Source organism: Epinephelus fuscoguttatus, linkage group LG11, assembly GCF_011397635.1.
Source record: "Epinephelus fuscoguttatus linkage group LG11, E.fuscoguttatus.final_Chr_v1".
Lineage (NCBI taxonomy): Eukaryota > Metazoa > Chordata > Actinopteri > Perciformes > Serranidae > Epinephelus > Epinephelus fuscoguttatus.
Genome location: NC_064762.1, coordinates 35,530,251 through 35,545,216, shown reverse-complemented (window position 1 = coordinate 35,545,216; position 14,966 = coordinate 35,530,251). Strand labels below are relative to the sequence as shown.

The window sequence follows — 14,966 nt, the reverse complement described above, 5'->3', positions numbered from 1 at the left end:
AAAAAAAGAAAGACAAAATAATATGAATTCAAGGCCTACTTACTACCTTTTGCTAGCTTTTACTAGCTTCCGGAGCTTTAAAGCATGCTAGCTTAAAACTGGGGTTCCCAAATGGTCCAGCCACGGGGTCCAGTTTTCTCCTCGGTCATTAATTCAAAGTCCACAAAGTTTAATATATTATGCATCATACTTGCATTTGGCCATGTCCTCAAGCTAGTATGCTGTGTCTGTCAAGTAGCTGTTCATTATTTACTCACTCTACAACAAAAAAAGTGGCACTTCAAAATAAAAGCTTGTGCAGGAAATTCACTGTACTTCAAAATAAAGTGTGTTTTTTTTTACAAACTTGATATGTTTGCGAGCCTCCCACTTTTGAACCGCAACCCACCAGTTGGGAACCACTGGCTTAAAAGCAACTGACTGGACTTTGACTAAATTACTCTGTCTCAGAGGGTATATGAAAAATATAGAATATGTATGTATATGGTAGATGCCTGTTGGGTGAAAGACTTTAAAAAAAGGCAATTTTAGAGGGAAAAAGAACAAAAAATAGGAAAAGATGAAGGAAAATGGTTAATTGTTAAAGTTGTGTCACAAAGTGTGTGCTAATTTTTGGATTTTAATGACACTGTTGACAGACAAAATAGGAGGTGCATGCTGATGTGTATACTGTTTCACATCTGCAAAGTGGAAAAAAAAAAGAATGAAAAACAGGAACAGCTTGATGTTCAGTGTTGGCTGTTGAACGCTGCTGGGAGATATATAAGTGTAGCATATGTGTGTGATGATGATGGTAACTTAAGACATGTGAGCCAGCACTGACTAAAGGAATGACTGATGGCATGTGAGAGCTGTAAGGAATGTTGAGGGGAAACCAAAAACTGCCAGCTTGGACTGAGCAGACACTTTCAGGTTATAAATCCTGTGGGGGCTGTTATGGTAAGGACTGCAGACCAGGTTCTGGTCTTGTTTAAGAGGGGGCCAGTCTGTGGTCCCTGTGTGTGTGAAGTCTTACCCCAGGATGTGTTCACAGATAAGCCTGCAGTAGTCGCTGTGGGAGCTGGTGATGAGGAGGAGGATCTTCCCGGCGTTCTTCATGCTGCGCAGCCAGGTCTTGACAGAGTCAGAGCAGGGCTGCAGGTACCGGCCTGGGTCCCTCTTCACACTGGGGAAGTACGTCCCTGCATCGTCTGTACAAAAACACACACGTAGTCAGACAACTGGCTTTGATTTTTAAGACACGAAACAGATGGAACCATCATGGTCAGTAACACGTGTATAAATAAATCATATGCTTTGGTCTTCAGACTTACCAGACTTTTTAACACAGTTGAATTATAGCAGATTTTAGACCAATGTGTGACAACACTCTCCATTACCATCAACAAAACACTAAATGCTATTCTGAACTGATATAACATTGCTTTACTGTACAATTACATTTCAATATCTCCAAACAGCAAGCAAATAGGACAAAAGTTATGCTACACCAAGAGTTTGGTGGACATTTAAAGGGAAATTTTGCCAGGTTTCAAACAGCTTGGTGTCCCTGCAGTGTGCAGATGAACGATGTTTGGCTTCCCCTCATTGTTCACTTCACCTGGCGGACCTCCGCCTGCAGTTGCAGCACTAGGGGAAACCAAACATTGTTCATCTGCCTATACGGCAATGACACAGAGCCAGTTAAAAACGAACAGACGAGGCTCAACAGCTCAACAGCTAGCTTAACAGCTAGAACTAATGTGCAGCCATTACCATGTAAAACAGCCATACAGTATCAGGCACATACACTTTTCAATTACTGATAATTTGACAGATGTTTAAAAGTCATCTAACCAACTCATCAGAGAAAAAGAGACAGACAGAGGAAGATAACTAAACTAAAACTAAAATTGTGGAATGTAATGAAATAAATAAACCATGCATTTATCAGTGATGTCTACAGAACTACAACTGGAGACTACAGTCTCCAATAACCAGATTCAATTGTTTTGTAGTGTAACAGTGGTAGCCTATTAGAAGTATAAGTATTAGCAGTAGTAATTCTGCAGTAACATCTATTTTTTTTTCTGAGTAGTCAGAAGTGTTGCTGCTACTTTTAATACAGTTTAGTGTTGGTGTAGTTTACCTGCCTCTAGAGAGGAGTAACTTGTAGTTCAACATTTTATTTATCATTTGATTAATTGCCAAACAAGCTAGCTTGCCAGCTAGCTAGGATGGCTATTGTGTCAGGCTAGTGCTAGCATGTTAGCAGCTAGCTTGACCTTACAAGAAATCACTATCACCAAACTCTCAGTCCCACCCATTACCAGTCAGTGGGGATGCTTGCTAACAGCAGTGGCTAAAATGTTATCAGTTAGCTTTCCACCTGTAATTTTCACACGAGCATCACCCATTTTACAAGGATGTAAGGATGAAAGCTGTGCCACTTTCTGGTGTAACTAGCAGCCCTTTACATTAACTGTATAGGACAGTTTTATTGTTGTTTGACATATGATTAAATTTGATTTTATACAGCATTAAGCTATTTTTAAAACATTATTTATTTGTCAAGTAATGACAATCAGAAATCCGATTTGCAGGAGAAAAATGATCCGCTTGGCATTTATCCAGGGACTCATCAAAACAAACAAAACAAACAGAGTGGTGCATGGTTGAAACTATTGAAGCGCCACAAATGTTCTGATATTGCCATCATCAATAAATGCAAGACACAGACATCGTGGGTGAGAGTGTCTGCATGGTCAGCGTTCTTACACACAGTAAATGTAAACTACGGTTTTAACATTTTTTTCTCCACAAGTTAGGAACAAGTTTAAAGCTAATGTTCTTCTCTTAATCCTCCACATTCATATTCACAAAGGTAAAGGGGAGCCCAGAGTCATGCTACCCACTTCTGAGGCTCCATCAATGGGCTTCCCTCACTTTGAAGCCTCCCAGCTGCCCTTCAGTGCATCCTGTCAGCATATTGCATAGAGCTAAATATGGCAGCGTTATGATTTGTGTTACACAATCCCAGTCCAGCAAAGAATATAACTCTTGGCCTAATGTTCTCAGAAAAGCCTCATGAATATAAAAACCCATGAATAAAACATAAGGGAATAGAGGAACTTGATGCTGATTGACAACATATAATGCTAAGTCCATCTTTCAAGACTAGGTTACGAAATAGTGCAATTTTTCTTGGTAATGGGAGGAAATGTGACAAAATGTTACCTTGAGGGTTTGTAATTAAAGGATATAAGACTTTTTTGTAATCCAGATGAGATACATAGAAAAGTACTTCCCCTCTCCTCTGTGATGCAATTACTTTTAATTGGCAATTTTTAGTAATGTGATGCACAGAACAAAATTCAACCTTGAGATATGCGCAACCTTATCAAAACAGAAAAATGAGGCAACATGTACATGGTGTTTGCTCTGGAGCTGAAGAGGATAACCAATAAGTGAGAGGTGCTATTGCTTCATTCACAGGCAGGAGAAAAGAGGGCTTAGGAAAACAGGGCAGGGTGTGGATGAGTGGTGTGTATTCATGAGCTTAGGTGTTTACCCTGGCGGAGAACGGCAGCCTCTCAGGAGCATCACTGGGCCCTCAGAGCGTCACAGACACAGTCAGAGACTCTGTGTACACTGTGGCCCAAGTGTCCTATTTCTGTTTTTTGCCTGACACATGACACCTCTCTGATGTTTTCCTCTCAGTGTGAACATTAAAAAACTCCATGGAGTTACATTTTTGTGGCAACCTACAAATACAGATCTGATGTTTTGCTAAGGGCCCATTAAAGCTGCAATGTTAATTTTACCCCACATTAGCAATGTTTTAAACCAAGAGACACACTGACAGTGTTGCTAATGTATTATTAGAGGACTGGAGGAGTGGTTGAGAAAAAAAAAATTAAGTGTTTTCAGACAATGGTGCAAGTATGAAGACAGTTGAGTCACTGAAATCAAATGGGTTTATCCTCTTAGGAGCAAGACAGCTGTCTTTTCCATTACAGAATGCCTTGTGTGCACTGTTGACATTTAGACCCTTGAGTGGTGCAAGACGAAAGCTAACAGTATATGAATGCACCAATTTATTGGTCAAACATCAACATTGAACTTGTTGACTGCCATCAGCCTGCAGCAAAGTAAGACGCCATCCTCCAACAACAGTGGCTGATGATTTTCTGTAGTGTCACCTCAGTTTTGTTCAGGTTAAAAAGCAGGGCTCGAGACTAAGGGCGTCCTGTTGGCCCAAGAACAGTAAAAAAATTGTCCCTATGGCACGTTCGAGATGAAAGGGCGCAGTAAACTCACTATTGACACGTCAGGGGACACACCCTATTGTTTCCTGATAATCCTGATAATGCTACAATATAAACAACAAATCCTTGATGAAATCGGCAGGAGAAGCACTAGTTAGCGTTAGCTGTTAGCAGCCAATGGCCAGAACTAATAACTAACAGGTTGCATTGAGTTTTATTATGATACGTTCAAGCTCTATGCAGTAAAAATGAGTATCAGGCAAAAGTAAATTATATCATTATCCTTATGTGGTCAATGGTAATCTTGTAATTTTAGATTTTGGCAAGAAACTTGAATAAATACAGCTATTTCAAGGAAAAATTTGTTGATGTTTCACAGCAATATTATATATAATATTATAAACTTTGTACGCAGTTATTTAGTTAAGATGTGCTACGTGTGAAAGAAGGTTATATTAAAGGTTGTTTCAAAGATTCGTATGATGGAATTTGTGCTCATTCAAAAGTAGTGTTGAAGGGCCAAGTGAATTCATACAAGATTAGTTGGTTTTTCTTATAGTGAAGAATTCTTTGTTTCGCAGACACATATGGTAACAAGCAAAAAAAACAACAACCCAACAACAACATAAAACATCGGTATTGGTGTTGCTTTCCAGCTAAATTGTTATTTTTAAATATCTGTATTGGTATCAGCCCAATTGGTGCATCCCTATCATAGTGTGTCCAAAACGGTTGATCCTCATATGAACACCAATGTGCTCTGTAAATCTCACAGCAATTGGACCACTCACTTTTATTATTTCTTCTTTACAAGCGTTTGATTCAATGGCAGCACTAGCCATAGGGTTAGGAGATCCCCCAGATCATAAGAAAACATCCTCAGGAGACTATGAATATTCATAACACATTTCATAGAAGTCACACCAGCTAGTTGCAGATATGTGAACAAAGTAAACAACATTGTTTCCATCCTGGGGCCCTATTGCCAGTAGGACAAAACATTATAGCCTCAATAACTAATGCAGGGTTAATGTAATATAGTACAGACCATAAGATCACAGTCTCCTAGTTTTAATCACAAGTCAGAGATATCATGACTTTCTAACAAGAGCCCTGATCTGACCAATGCTCCAAAGTTATAAGAATGAAAGGTCTTCCCTTTCTTCTTATTCTGTTAACATGGCATGAATTAATTAATTATTTGCTAATTAACACACAACAAGTTTAATGAAGCTTGCTGCAAGCTCGTATTGACATGGACATGGCCAACATCCTGAAATATGTACAGCATCTATGATGTCACCTATAGATTCCTGATGGGGCCCTTTGAAGCCTTTCAGTCATGTTGGGCCTTTTCAAATAAAATTCTATACATTTGGAGATTTTTTTGAAGTTTGTACTGACTGTCCATTAGAGGGATCAGATTTTATGGCACCTCTGCTTATTAAGGTTTCAGTCTTTGAGGTGCCTCTGGCTCATGAAGTAAAAAGCCCTGTGGTGTTTACCTAGCACAAAAAACTGAATAGTGATGTGTCTTTTTTTTTCTTTCTAAGGCTGAGCATAATGCCCTTAAATCCTTTGATTAGAAATTACCGGCACTGACTCTTGTCTTCTTTGAAATTGCTAAATAACATACCACTCAGTTTTTGTGCATGAGCCAAAAATGTGGATGAATAAAGCAGCTCGTGACAATGCTGCAGTTACAGTTTGAAATGTTTGGACATGCTGCCCTCGTGTGGTGGAACACAGTATGGGCTTGAGTGAGGAAAAGGTTATTTCGGGCTCTAAGAAGGCAGTATAGGGTTCTTACCAGAAGATGACGACAAACACAAACAAGCAAAAGCTAAGATCCCAGTCAGGAGCCCAACTTTCACACCTTTGAACATGTCTCAGCTGTAAACATTTGGTTCTGATTTTTACTAAAGTTCTTCAGAAGTTTTTAATTGTACCCACAGACCATAACAGCGTCAGTTAAACAGAAAAAGCAAACGTTTGGCCCTCAGTTAGTGAGGCTGTTCCTCCTCTGGGACCCTACAGCTGAAATTCTGTCCTGCCTCATTACCCACAGCCAGGGAGGTCAGCTGAGGGAGGTTAAAAGATCTCCCCAGCCATCAAAATCCCATATCGCACTTTTGTCCGTGAGAGCATAAACAACTGACCTCGCCACCACCTTTGTGTTACATTTGATCAAATACTACGCTGCAGAGATACGGAGCAGATGCTCTTTGATTCCACTGGGAAATTTACCACCCAAGTAAACAGATGAAACAAGGTCCTGGGAAAGGGTCGACCCATGTTGTACCGCATCAAAATAGGATGTGGATTTTGTGTAAAATTGCGAATATACCCAACAAAGGAATACAAAAAGAATGAAGGTTGCACTTTAAAAACCATCCCCTCCAAATCGCAAGACTGTGATGTTTGAAGCATATGTTGCAATGCCTTTTTAGTGTATCCATTTTTCATTCTGATAAGACCTCATGAGTTTCGTCCTCATGACTAAAAATCTCACTTCACTTGTTACTTGTAAATTTCTTGTTCTGTGTATCTTGGTATTAATTATCAAATATTTTGTAATTTAAGGTTGAAAAAAAAAGTATGTTTTTTTAGGGCACTTGCTTTTATCTAATATAGGTGACAGTTTAGATGGATAGACATTAGGAGACAAGAAAGGCAGATTTTTTTTTTTTGGCAACAGTTTTTGGCCTGACTTGACCAAGGTTTCCTTGGATACAGAACCTTCTAGACCACCACACCAATAGACCGAATCACTGTGACATTGTGCTAACAACAACATGTGAAATTGGCAAATTTGTTTATTTCTGTTGTCATTTTCAGCCACAACTGTAATGTGTAGAGATATATAATAAAACATGGAGGCCCAATTTTGCTGTGCTTGTTTTATGCACAGTGTTGCTTTGCTAGAGTCTGTGATATACCAAATCTATCCCCACGGAGGTTAAGCGATGTACTGCTGTGGCTGAGGTAAATGAATTCTAGCCGCATAAAACTACCCACCTAAAAATCACTATCAGTTTAAGACTACTTTATATTTAGAATATTTTCCCGTTTTTTTTACACACTTACACGCTTACTGATCGAGGCAGGGTAGACCAGCAACTCCAGTGTTCTGCAAAGTAAAATGACTGTTTTTTGTCAATAGAGTCTGTTGGCTTTGAGATAATGGCTTCAGTTCCCCGCTGGAAACGTCTGTTTGAAGGCAAGATAAAGCAGTGAAGATATGCTTAATATAGTGTACATGGAGGCTTAAAACTAACCAATTGAGACAGCATTTGCTCAGTGCCATTTCATTTATGTGCATCACATGGAGTTATTTCAAACAAACATTGTGATTCAGTCAACAGGACATCCTGAAGATTGTTTCTAATTGTGTGTGCCTGATGGACTATGTAACTTGCAAAATTATCTTTTAAATGGACAAAGCTCATATGTGTAATTCATGGCACAATTCAATCCAATTCATTTATGCTGCTCCACATCTACTACTGCTACTGTACCAAAGCATCATTCGGCCAATTCTTTTGTACTGTTCCACCTGCTTTTTCAACATACTCTCTGTCAAGAAACGGACCAAGCTTTCCAAAGTAACCAACACTGCTGCAAAAATAACAGGTCTCCCCATACCCAACCTCACTGAACTCAACAACAGGGCCATTATACACATCTCAACTGCAATAGAACAGGACTCCACACACCCACTCAATGAACATTTAGCCCCACTGCCCCCAGTGCGAAGGTACAGGACTCTGAGGTGCAGGAGGGCCTGCTTTGGAAGAAACCTGATCCCCTCAGCTATCACGGCCCTTAACAGCAGCCCCCGCTAAGTGTAATAACTGTTTGTGAGTCGTAGTGTTGTTCTTGCTGTGTCTATCTATTGTCTATCCATTGTTCCGAGTGTAATAACTGTTTAAAGGAAATGACCACCTTAGAATGAAAATACAGACAGCACTTACTGACCCTCATGCCAACAACAAGTCCAGTGTAGTTTTTTAATCCACAAAACTCGTTCGGGGTATCGGAGGATAGCAGCTAGCCGGATTTTTCCATACACTTGAAGTGCATGGAACCCACATTTTGAACTCCAGAACTAGCACCACCACTAGCCATCAGCTAGTCTCGCGCAAGTTGCCCTGTAAACATAACACGCCTGCAAGGCAGGGTAACAAGCCACGGTGAGAAATGATGCTATAAAAGTGGAGTAAATTACGTCTTTTCAAGTCAATTTTGCATGCCGGGGCTTCAGGGCACTTGGATTACGACGGACGAGCTGTTCTGACGTTTTTGAAATGCATTATCAGAATTTTATTACATTTTCAAAATGTGGGTTGCATGCACTCGCTGTTATCCTCTGATACTCCGAACAAGTTTTGTGGATTAAAAAACTACACTGGCCTTCTTGCCGGCATGAGGGTCAGTAAGTGCTGTCTGCGTTTTCATTCAAAAGTGGCCATTTCCTTTAAGTGTGTCGTAGTGTTGTTGTTGTTGTTTTTGCTGCGTCTATCTATTGTTCAGTTTTATTGTTAGGTTGTCGGGATGTCATACTCGTCAATGTTGTTGCTGTTGTTATGGTTGTTGTTGTTGTTGTTGTTGTGTCAAACAAGTACATTGCTGTGAGAAAGAATTTTTGTTTGGGGACAATAAAAGTCAAATTCAAATGCAATCAAAAAAACTATCTGTCTCTCACTGTCGATTACTCGCTCCCTAGAGGGCGCTGTTAAAAAATGTTGGTACCTTTTTTAGAATTGGGGTAAGAGGTCACCTACAGGGTCATTTCAGGAGTAAGACATTTGGCACTGAGGTGACAGATCCTGCAGTGTTTTTCATGTGAAAATCTAATTATCCAGCTCTTCTGTGTTTGTCCTCTAGACTTTAACACTATAATTTTTTAACGAAACAATTACTAACACAAAAAAGTATGAAAGGAGAGCTATAGTTCACTTTATTTTTCTTAGCTAGTCTACAACATGTGGATGTTAGCTTCCTTGCTAGCAAAAAATTGCAGTTGAGGATGCTTGTCATGTTATCTTTAGGGGTGATTGTCACATATATTGTTCTTTGTATTATTGTATAAGGATGAAAACTGCACTTACAGGAACGAGCAGTGGTGGAGTGGTTGTTGATGAGGCAGGTGTACTACTCGTTAGATAGGTGGGTTAAGGAGAAGGAAGTGGAAACACACTCCTGCATAATGGCTTTTTGGCTGATAGGTGGGTATACACCATATACCTGCGTATACCTCCACTACAATGTTGGGATTTTTATGTTCTGTCATGCATGAGATGATTACGTTGCTGCATTTAAATGAAAGGAAACTTTTTAAAAATTTAAACTCATTTTTAAGACTGCTTTTATCTTTTTTTAATTTTTCCCCATTAAAATAACAGAGAAAACTGAACCCACGGGTGTAACAACCAACCCCATGATGGCTATAGTTGTCACTAGTACACAAACCGCATCTGACGGCCCATATTTAAATTAAAGTAAAAAGTGTGATGACCAAATCTGTTCTCTCCTACATATTTTTTCCAAAATAAAGGTCCCATGGTGGTTCATCAGAAGAGAAGGGGTTTCCCCTCTCTAGTAGGCTGAGACAAGAGAGGTCAGGCTAATACTGCGGTGCATTTTTGGATGGAGCAACATGTGATCAACCTACAAGTCTCTTCCTACAGAGGAAGAGCCTATTTAAAACTCTGCTTGGACCAGCACCAGTGCCTGCTTACTACAGCATGTGTGTGTGGTGGAGTAAAATATGCCTGTGCAGGCTTTGGCTGTGAATATAGGGCTGAAGTGCCCTGAGGGCCCGCAGGCCTGTGCCTGGGCACCGGGCCTACACAGCTGGAGAGCTGCCCAGCGTCAGAGAGGGAGGACCGCGACCGGCAGCAGCTCAATCTCTCACACACATCAAAGGGGCCTGACAGGATACACAAATCAACAGTTGCAGTGCAAATTAGGGGCCGAGCACGGGAGCGTTACACAAACAGCCGCACCAAATGTGATGAGGAGGCAGAATCTAGAGGCACGTTCATTTTCTCGAACGCCTAGCTAATGAGCAAGGAAGAAAAAGGTTATCAAAACAGATATGCAAAAAGATAATTGCATCCATTTTCTCATTATACTTAATGAGCATCATGCTCTGTATACATAAAGCACATGAAGGTGCTATCTAAAGAGAAGCTATAATCTTAAATGTTTTCTCTTAAAAAGGCATCCAGACAAGCTGTGTTTTCCAGCACCTGTTGGAACCACGTGGAAAACAGTGGCCGGGCCATTTTGTCTGTGGACTTTCCATTTTTAGCAGAGCGGCCGCAAATTGCTGCATCATGTCCCTCGTGGTGCACACAGCTTTTTTTACATCTTTGGTCCGTGACAGAGGAGGAGAATCTTACAATGATAACAAAAATGCAATAAAACTAAATTAAAACTCTGACCAAAGAGGACACCCCAAGTCTGTGAGACCGTTGTCCTACAATATCAGAATGTATGGTATTTTCATATTGATGTGTGTAATTTACAGTATGTTGCATTTGCGTTTTTCTTTAATGTAAAAGTAAAATGTAATCAATCAACTTGTTTCGGACGGTTGTGTGGTGTCTATCAACACCAAAGCCTCCACACCTACATTTTCTGTCCATCAAATCATATGTGTTTTGTACAGGACAGTGGGGTTTAAAAAGCAGCCAGCCTTTAATATTTACTGACCATTAATAACTAGTTAAAGGAATACTTCACCCACGAAATGATCATTTGTGTATCAATTAGTCACCCTGTGTTGTGTTGAATTCGTGAAGAAAACTTTGTTTTTCTTGCATGCCTCCGTGGAGAAAAAAGAATCAAAAAATTGAGAAAATTCTTGATGAATTGAAGTCAATGGGGACCATGTTTTAACAACAACGAAACTATATCAAAACGTACGTTAACAAACTTGCACAACTTGTGCAGTGTGATCAAATTCTCATTTATCTGGTCGTATGTTCAACACTTCCTGAACATATACATTTTCGCTTCAAACTTAGTATTAAACTGAACTGCAAGTGAAACTTATTTATGTTCTCTTCAAAGCCAGACTTAATGAAAAAAAAACAGTAATTTAACTTTGCTGAACACAGGTGCTGATGTTCTACCGCCGTCTCAAACATTTAATTCGTTTGTGTTATTGTGGTGTTTTAAAGGGTTAGTTTGGCTTCACCAAATTCACACAATAACACAAACTTCTGATCGAGGCAGTGGAAGACCAGGAGCTCCCATGTTCAACAAGGAATAATTACTGTTTCTGTCAATGGAGTCTGGTTTCGAAGAGAGCATAGATACGTTTCACTTGCAGTTCAGTTTTCAATACTAAGGTTTTAGTTGAAAATGCATGTGCCGAGCAGGCGACTGGATAAATGAGACTTGGATTATACTGCATGAGTTGTGTGAAAGTGTCAACAGATGTTTTGATATAGTTTTACTGTTTTAAAAAGTGGGAATTTTCTCAGTTTTTGGATTCTTTGCTCACCGTGGAGGCAGACAGTGTCCTACACAAATTAAACATAACACAGGCTGATTAACTGATACAGTCCTTCTCTGTACTGGGCCTCTGTAGATCTTGATGACTGAAACAACTTGTAGACTCACTGCCTGTAATGTCCCTGGGTTGCCTCAGATAACATCTGTTTTCTGAAGTGAGATCTGGTGAGTATCTGGTGACTGCTCCAGTTTTCAGGCAGAAACTCTTGGTTCCTCTGGCAGTCTGGGTTTCCTTGTTTACAGTCTCCTCAATTGTCTGGTCTACCTGAATTTTTCCAACAGGATTGTTTCTACCAGCTGGACAGAGAAAACACCCTCTACAAACTGTGCATGAACACCAGGATATTGACCCCCAGGCGAGGCATTTGGGCATAGCAGTATGTCAGATATTTGCATAAACAAAACACCACAGAATGATGGCTCTAATCGCTGCAAAATGCATGCTACATAAGATCTTAGAATAGATTGTGGCCAATGGACTCTTACACAAATAATCATTTTGTGGGTGATATATTCCTTTAATCCTGCATACAGAGCTCTAATTGGCTCAGTTGCCTCTCCAACTAGAGAAAGAGGACATCAGCGACACCAAACCTATCTAAGAGACATTTAAAAGACACTTAATGTCCCTAAGGACCGCCTTCATAAGTGACTGTGAGTCTTAAAACTTTGAATAGTTCACTAATGGCAAGTTTTGTCTAAATGAATTCTGATTCCAGAGGTCTCCTTCCATGTGAAGAAATGCTACTGAAGCAGAACGAACAGGCAACACAAAGGACAAAAGCAGCTGAGAAAAAAAGGGACGGTGGTTTTTGGACATCCGAGTGCACATCACTGTGGGGGACGGTGACGCCAGCCGCACAGTCACTCTCCCCTCAGAGCAAACGTGAGGGACACTGCAATCTGTTATTATACCAAACCAGAGCTATATTTAGCCAGAGCTATCTTAAGAAAACCGTGAGGATTCTTACTTCAAGGTCTGATCTCAGGAAGATCACATCTTAAATTATGCATCCTCAGATAACATTATGCATTCACTTCTGCACCTTCAAAGGACAGTTCACCCCCACATCAAAAATACATAGTCTCCTCTTACCTGTTGTGTTATTTATTAATCTATGTAGTTTTGGTGTGAGTTGCCGAGTGTTGGTGATATCGGCAGTAGAGATGTCTGCCTTCTCTTCCATAATGGAACTAGATGGCACTCAAAATGCAAAAAAATACATTTGAAAAACTCAACAGCAGTGTCTCTTTACAGAAATCATGACCAAGGCACTTAAGATAATCCACAGACCTTGTTGTGAACAGTTTCATGCAAGAACTATTTTCTTTCAACCGAACTACACGCACCATCACCGTGCAGAAGGAAGCGTGCATCTACTGCTAGCTCACCTAGCACCACTGAGCTAGCTAATGCAGGGCAAAACAATATGGACTGCCCGATTTCCCGGGGCAAGTCAATTTCCATGTCGGGCTAGTAAATCTAGAAATTCACTTGCCCAATCAAAGTAAATTAACACGGCATTTTTTTCCGGAGCTGATGATGGTAGTAGCTAAGGAGGGAGCCACCTTAGGAGGTGCACATGCCCAGTGCCAATCAGGCACCTATGAGAAAATCCTTGAAACAGGTGTTTAGTTGGGTGGCATCAGAGGATGTGGGTGAAACTCCAACTACATATTGTGCAGTTTGCCACAAGTTTGAAAACAAGATGGATGGAATAGGATCCTACGTCAGGTTTCCAAAAAATGTCCCCGGAATATCATTACAAGAGCCATATATTCTCTTTATTGTTATTTGATCACCACTAATAAAAAAAAACTACTTTTATATGTGCAAGTAACAACTGACTTCAGGTAAGTAGCTATCCCTTTAAAATGTGCCATATAGGTGCAGAAGGATCCCAATTACATGGAAAGAAAGTGTTCAAAAATATCCCTGTAGATTTGAAATTAAAGTAAAATACAGGAGTTAAATCCTCCAACAGCTTATATGTATTTAAGTGTATCCATCTTGGCTGACTCTCGCTGACTCACAGAAGAACAATAAAAAAGCACAGAAAGCGAAATGTGGAAACCCTGAGCAAGTCCGGCCAGGTTCCTTTTAATCATAGGGGGTTTATGGCACTTCAGTGATGAATGATCCTCCCATCACACAGTGCAATCTCCATAAACAATAGCTTTGGGCCACCAGGAGCATACAGAGAGTCATCTTTATACAGGACTTTTTGCAGACAATACATGTGGGGGAAACAAGGAATATTAGATTTCTACATCCTGACAGCCTTGTTTTGGTCTTTTGAGCCAGGCCATTTCTGTTAATTCATAATCCCACACCTTTCTTCTTTATGACCTTTTTTTGTCATAATTTCTCAGTCTCATTTTTTGTTGTATGTGACAGAAATAGTTTTTGGAAAAATAGCTTTCTGAATGTGGAAAATACCCCAACAAACACATCCATATCCAGTCCACATGTACAGTTTATAGCTCTCTCATTGTCACAGTGACCGCGCCTCTTCGTGTGATGTAGCATACCGCTGCAGACTGGGCTTACTGTCGGACATGTGATGAATGGAGGGAGTGCCCTCACATGCTGCACGTGGAGTCACTTATAGAAATTTAGAAAGCCTTACTTATGGTATTGTGTTTGTTTGAAAATGGTGGTCTGTGACGGCAGAGGTAAACAGATTTGTTTTTTCAGCTTTTTTCGCTGCTAGTTAAAGAAGTGACACATCCCTCATGAAGCAACTCCATGTTTTACACGGCAAAACCAAAGAGATAATAATAATCACTTTTATTTAGTAAGGACGTCCTGATCAAAGTCTGATCTAGAGTCCAATCCCACTTATTACACAGTATATTTATCTAAATGACACAGCTGCCCAGTGCAGACTCAATTTAACACAACCACCAGAAAAAATGTTGGCACTGTAGGGTTCTGCAAACCACCAATACTTTACATTTGCAGGTTATCCTGCGGCAAATATGCTGAAACTTCACATTTCAGCAAGACTGCGGTGAAAGTGTGGTTAGGTTTAGGAACAAAACCTACTTAGTTATGGTTAGGAAAAGATCATGGTTTGGCTTAAACACATTCGTGGTTTGCAGAAATGTAAAATGCCAACACTTTCTTTTAGTGACTGGGTTGCTCAATCTAATGTAACCAGTCCAACTTACTTCCAACTGTATGCCCGC

The 14,966-nt window shown here is 40.1% G+C and overlaps 1 protein-coding gene across 1 annotated transcript in view; it reads right to left on the bottom strand.

The window, feature by feature from the left end:
- The window catches only part of nt5dc1 (5'-nucleotidase domain containing 1), a 95,494-nt gene that overhangs the window by 39,336 nt on the left and 41,192 nt on the right, over positions 1-14,966 (bottom strand). The window contains exon 7 of the mRNA XM_049591076.1: positions 1,016-1,190. Coding sequence (XP_049447033.1) covers positions 1,016-1,190 — 175 coding nt within the window. The remainder of the gene's footprint in view (positions 1-1,015; positions 1,191-14,966) is intronic.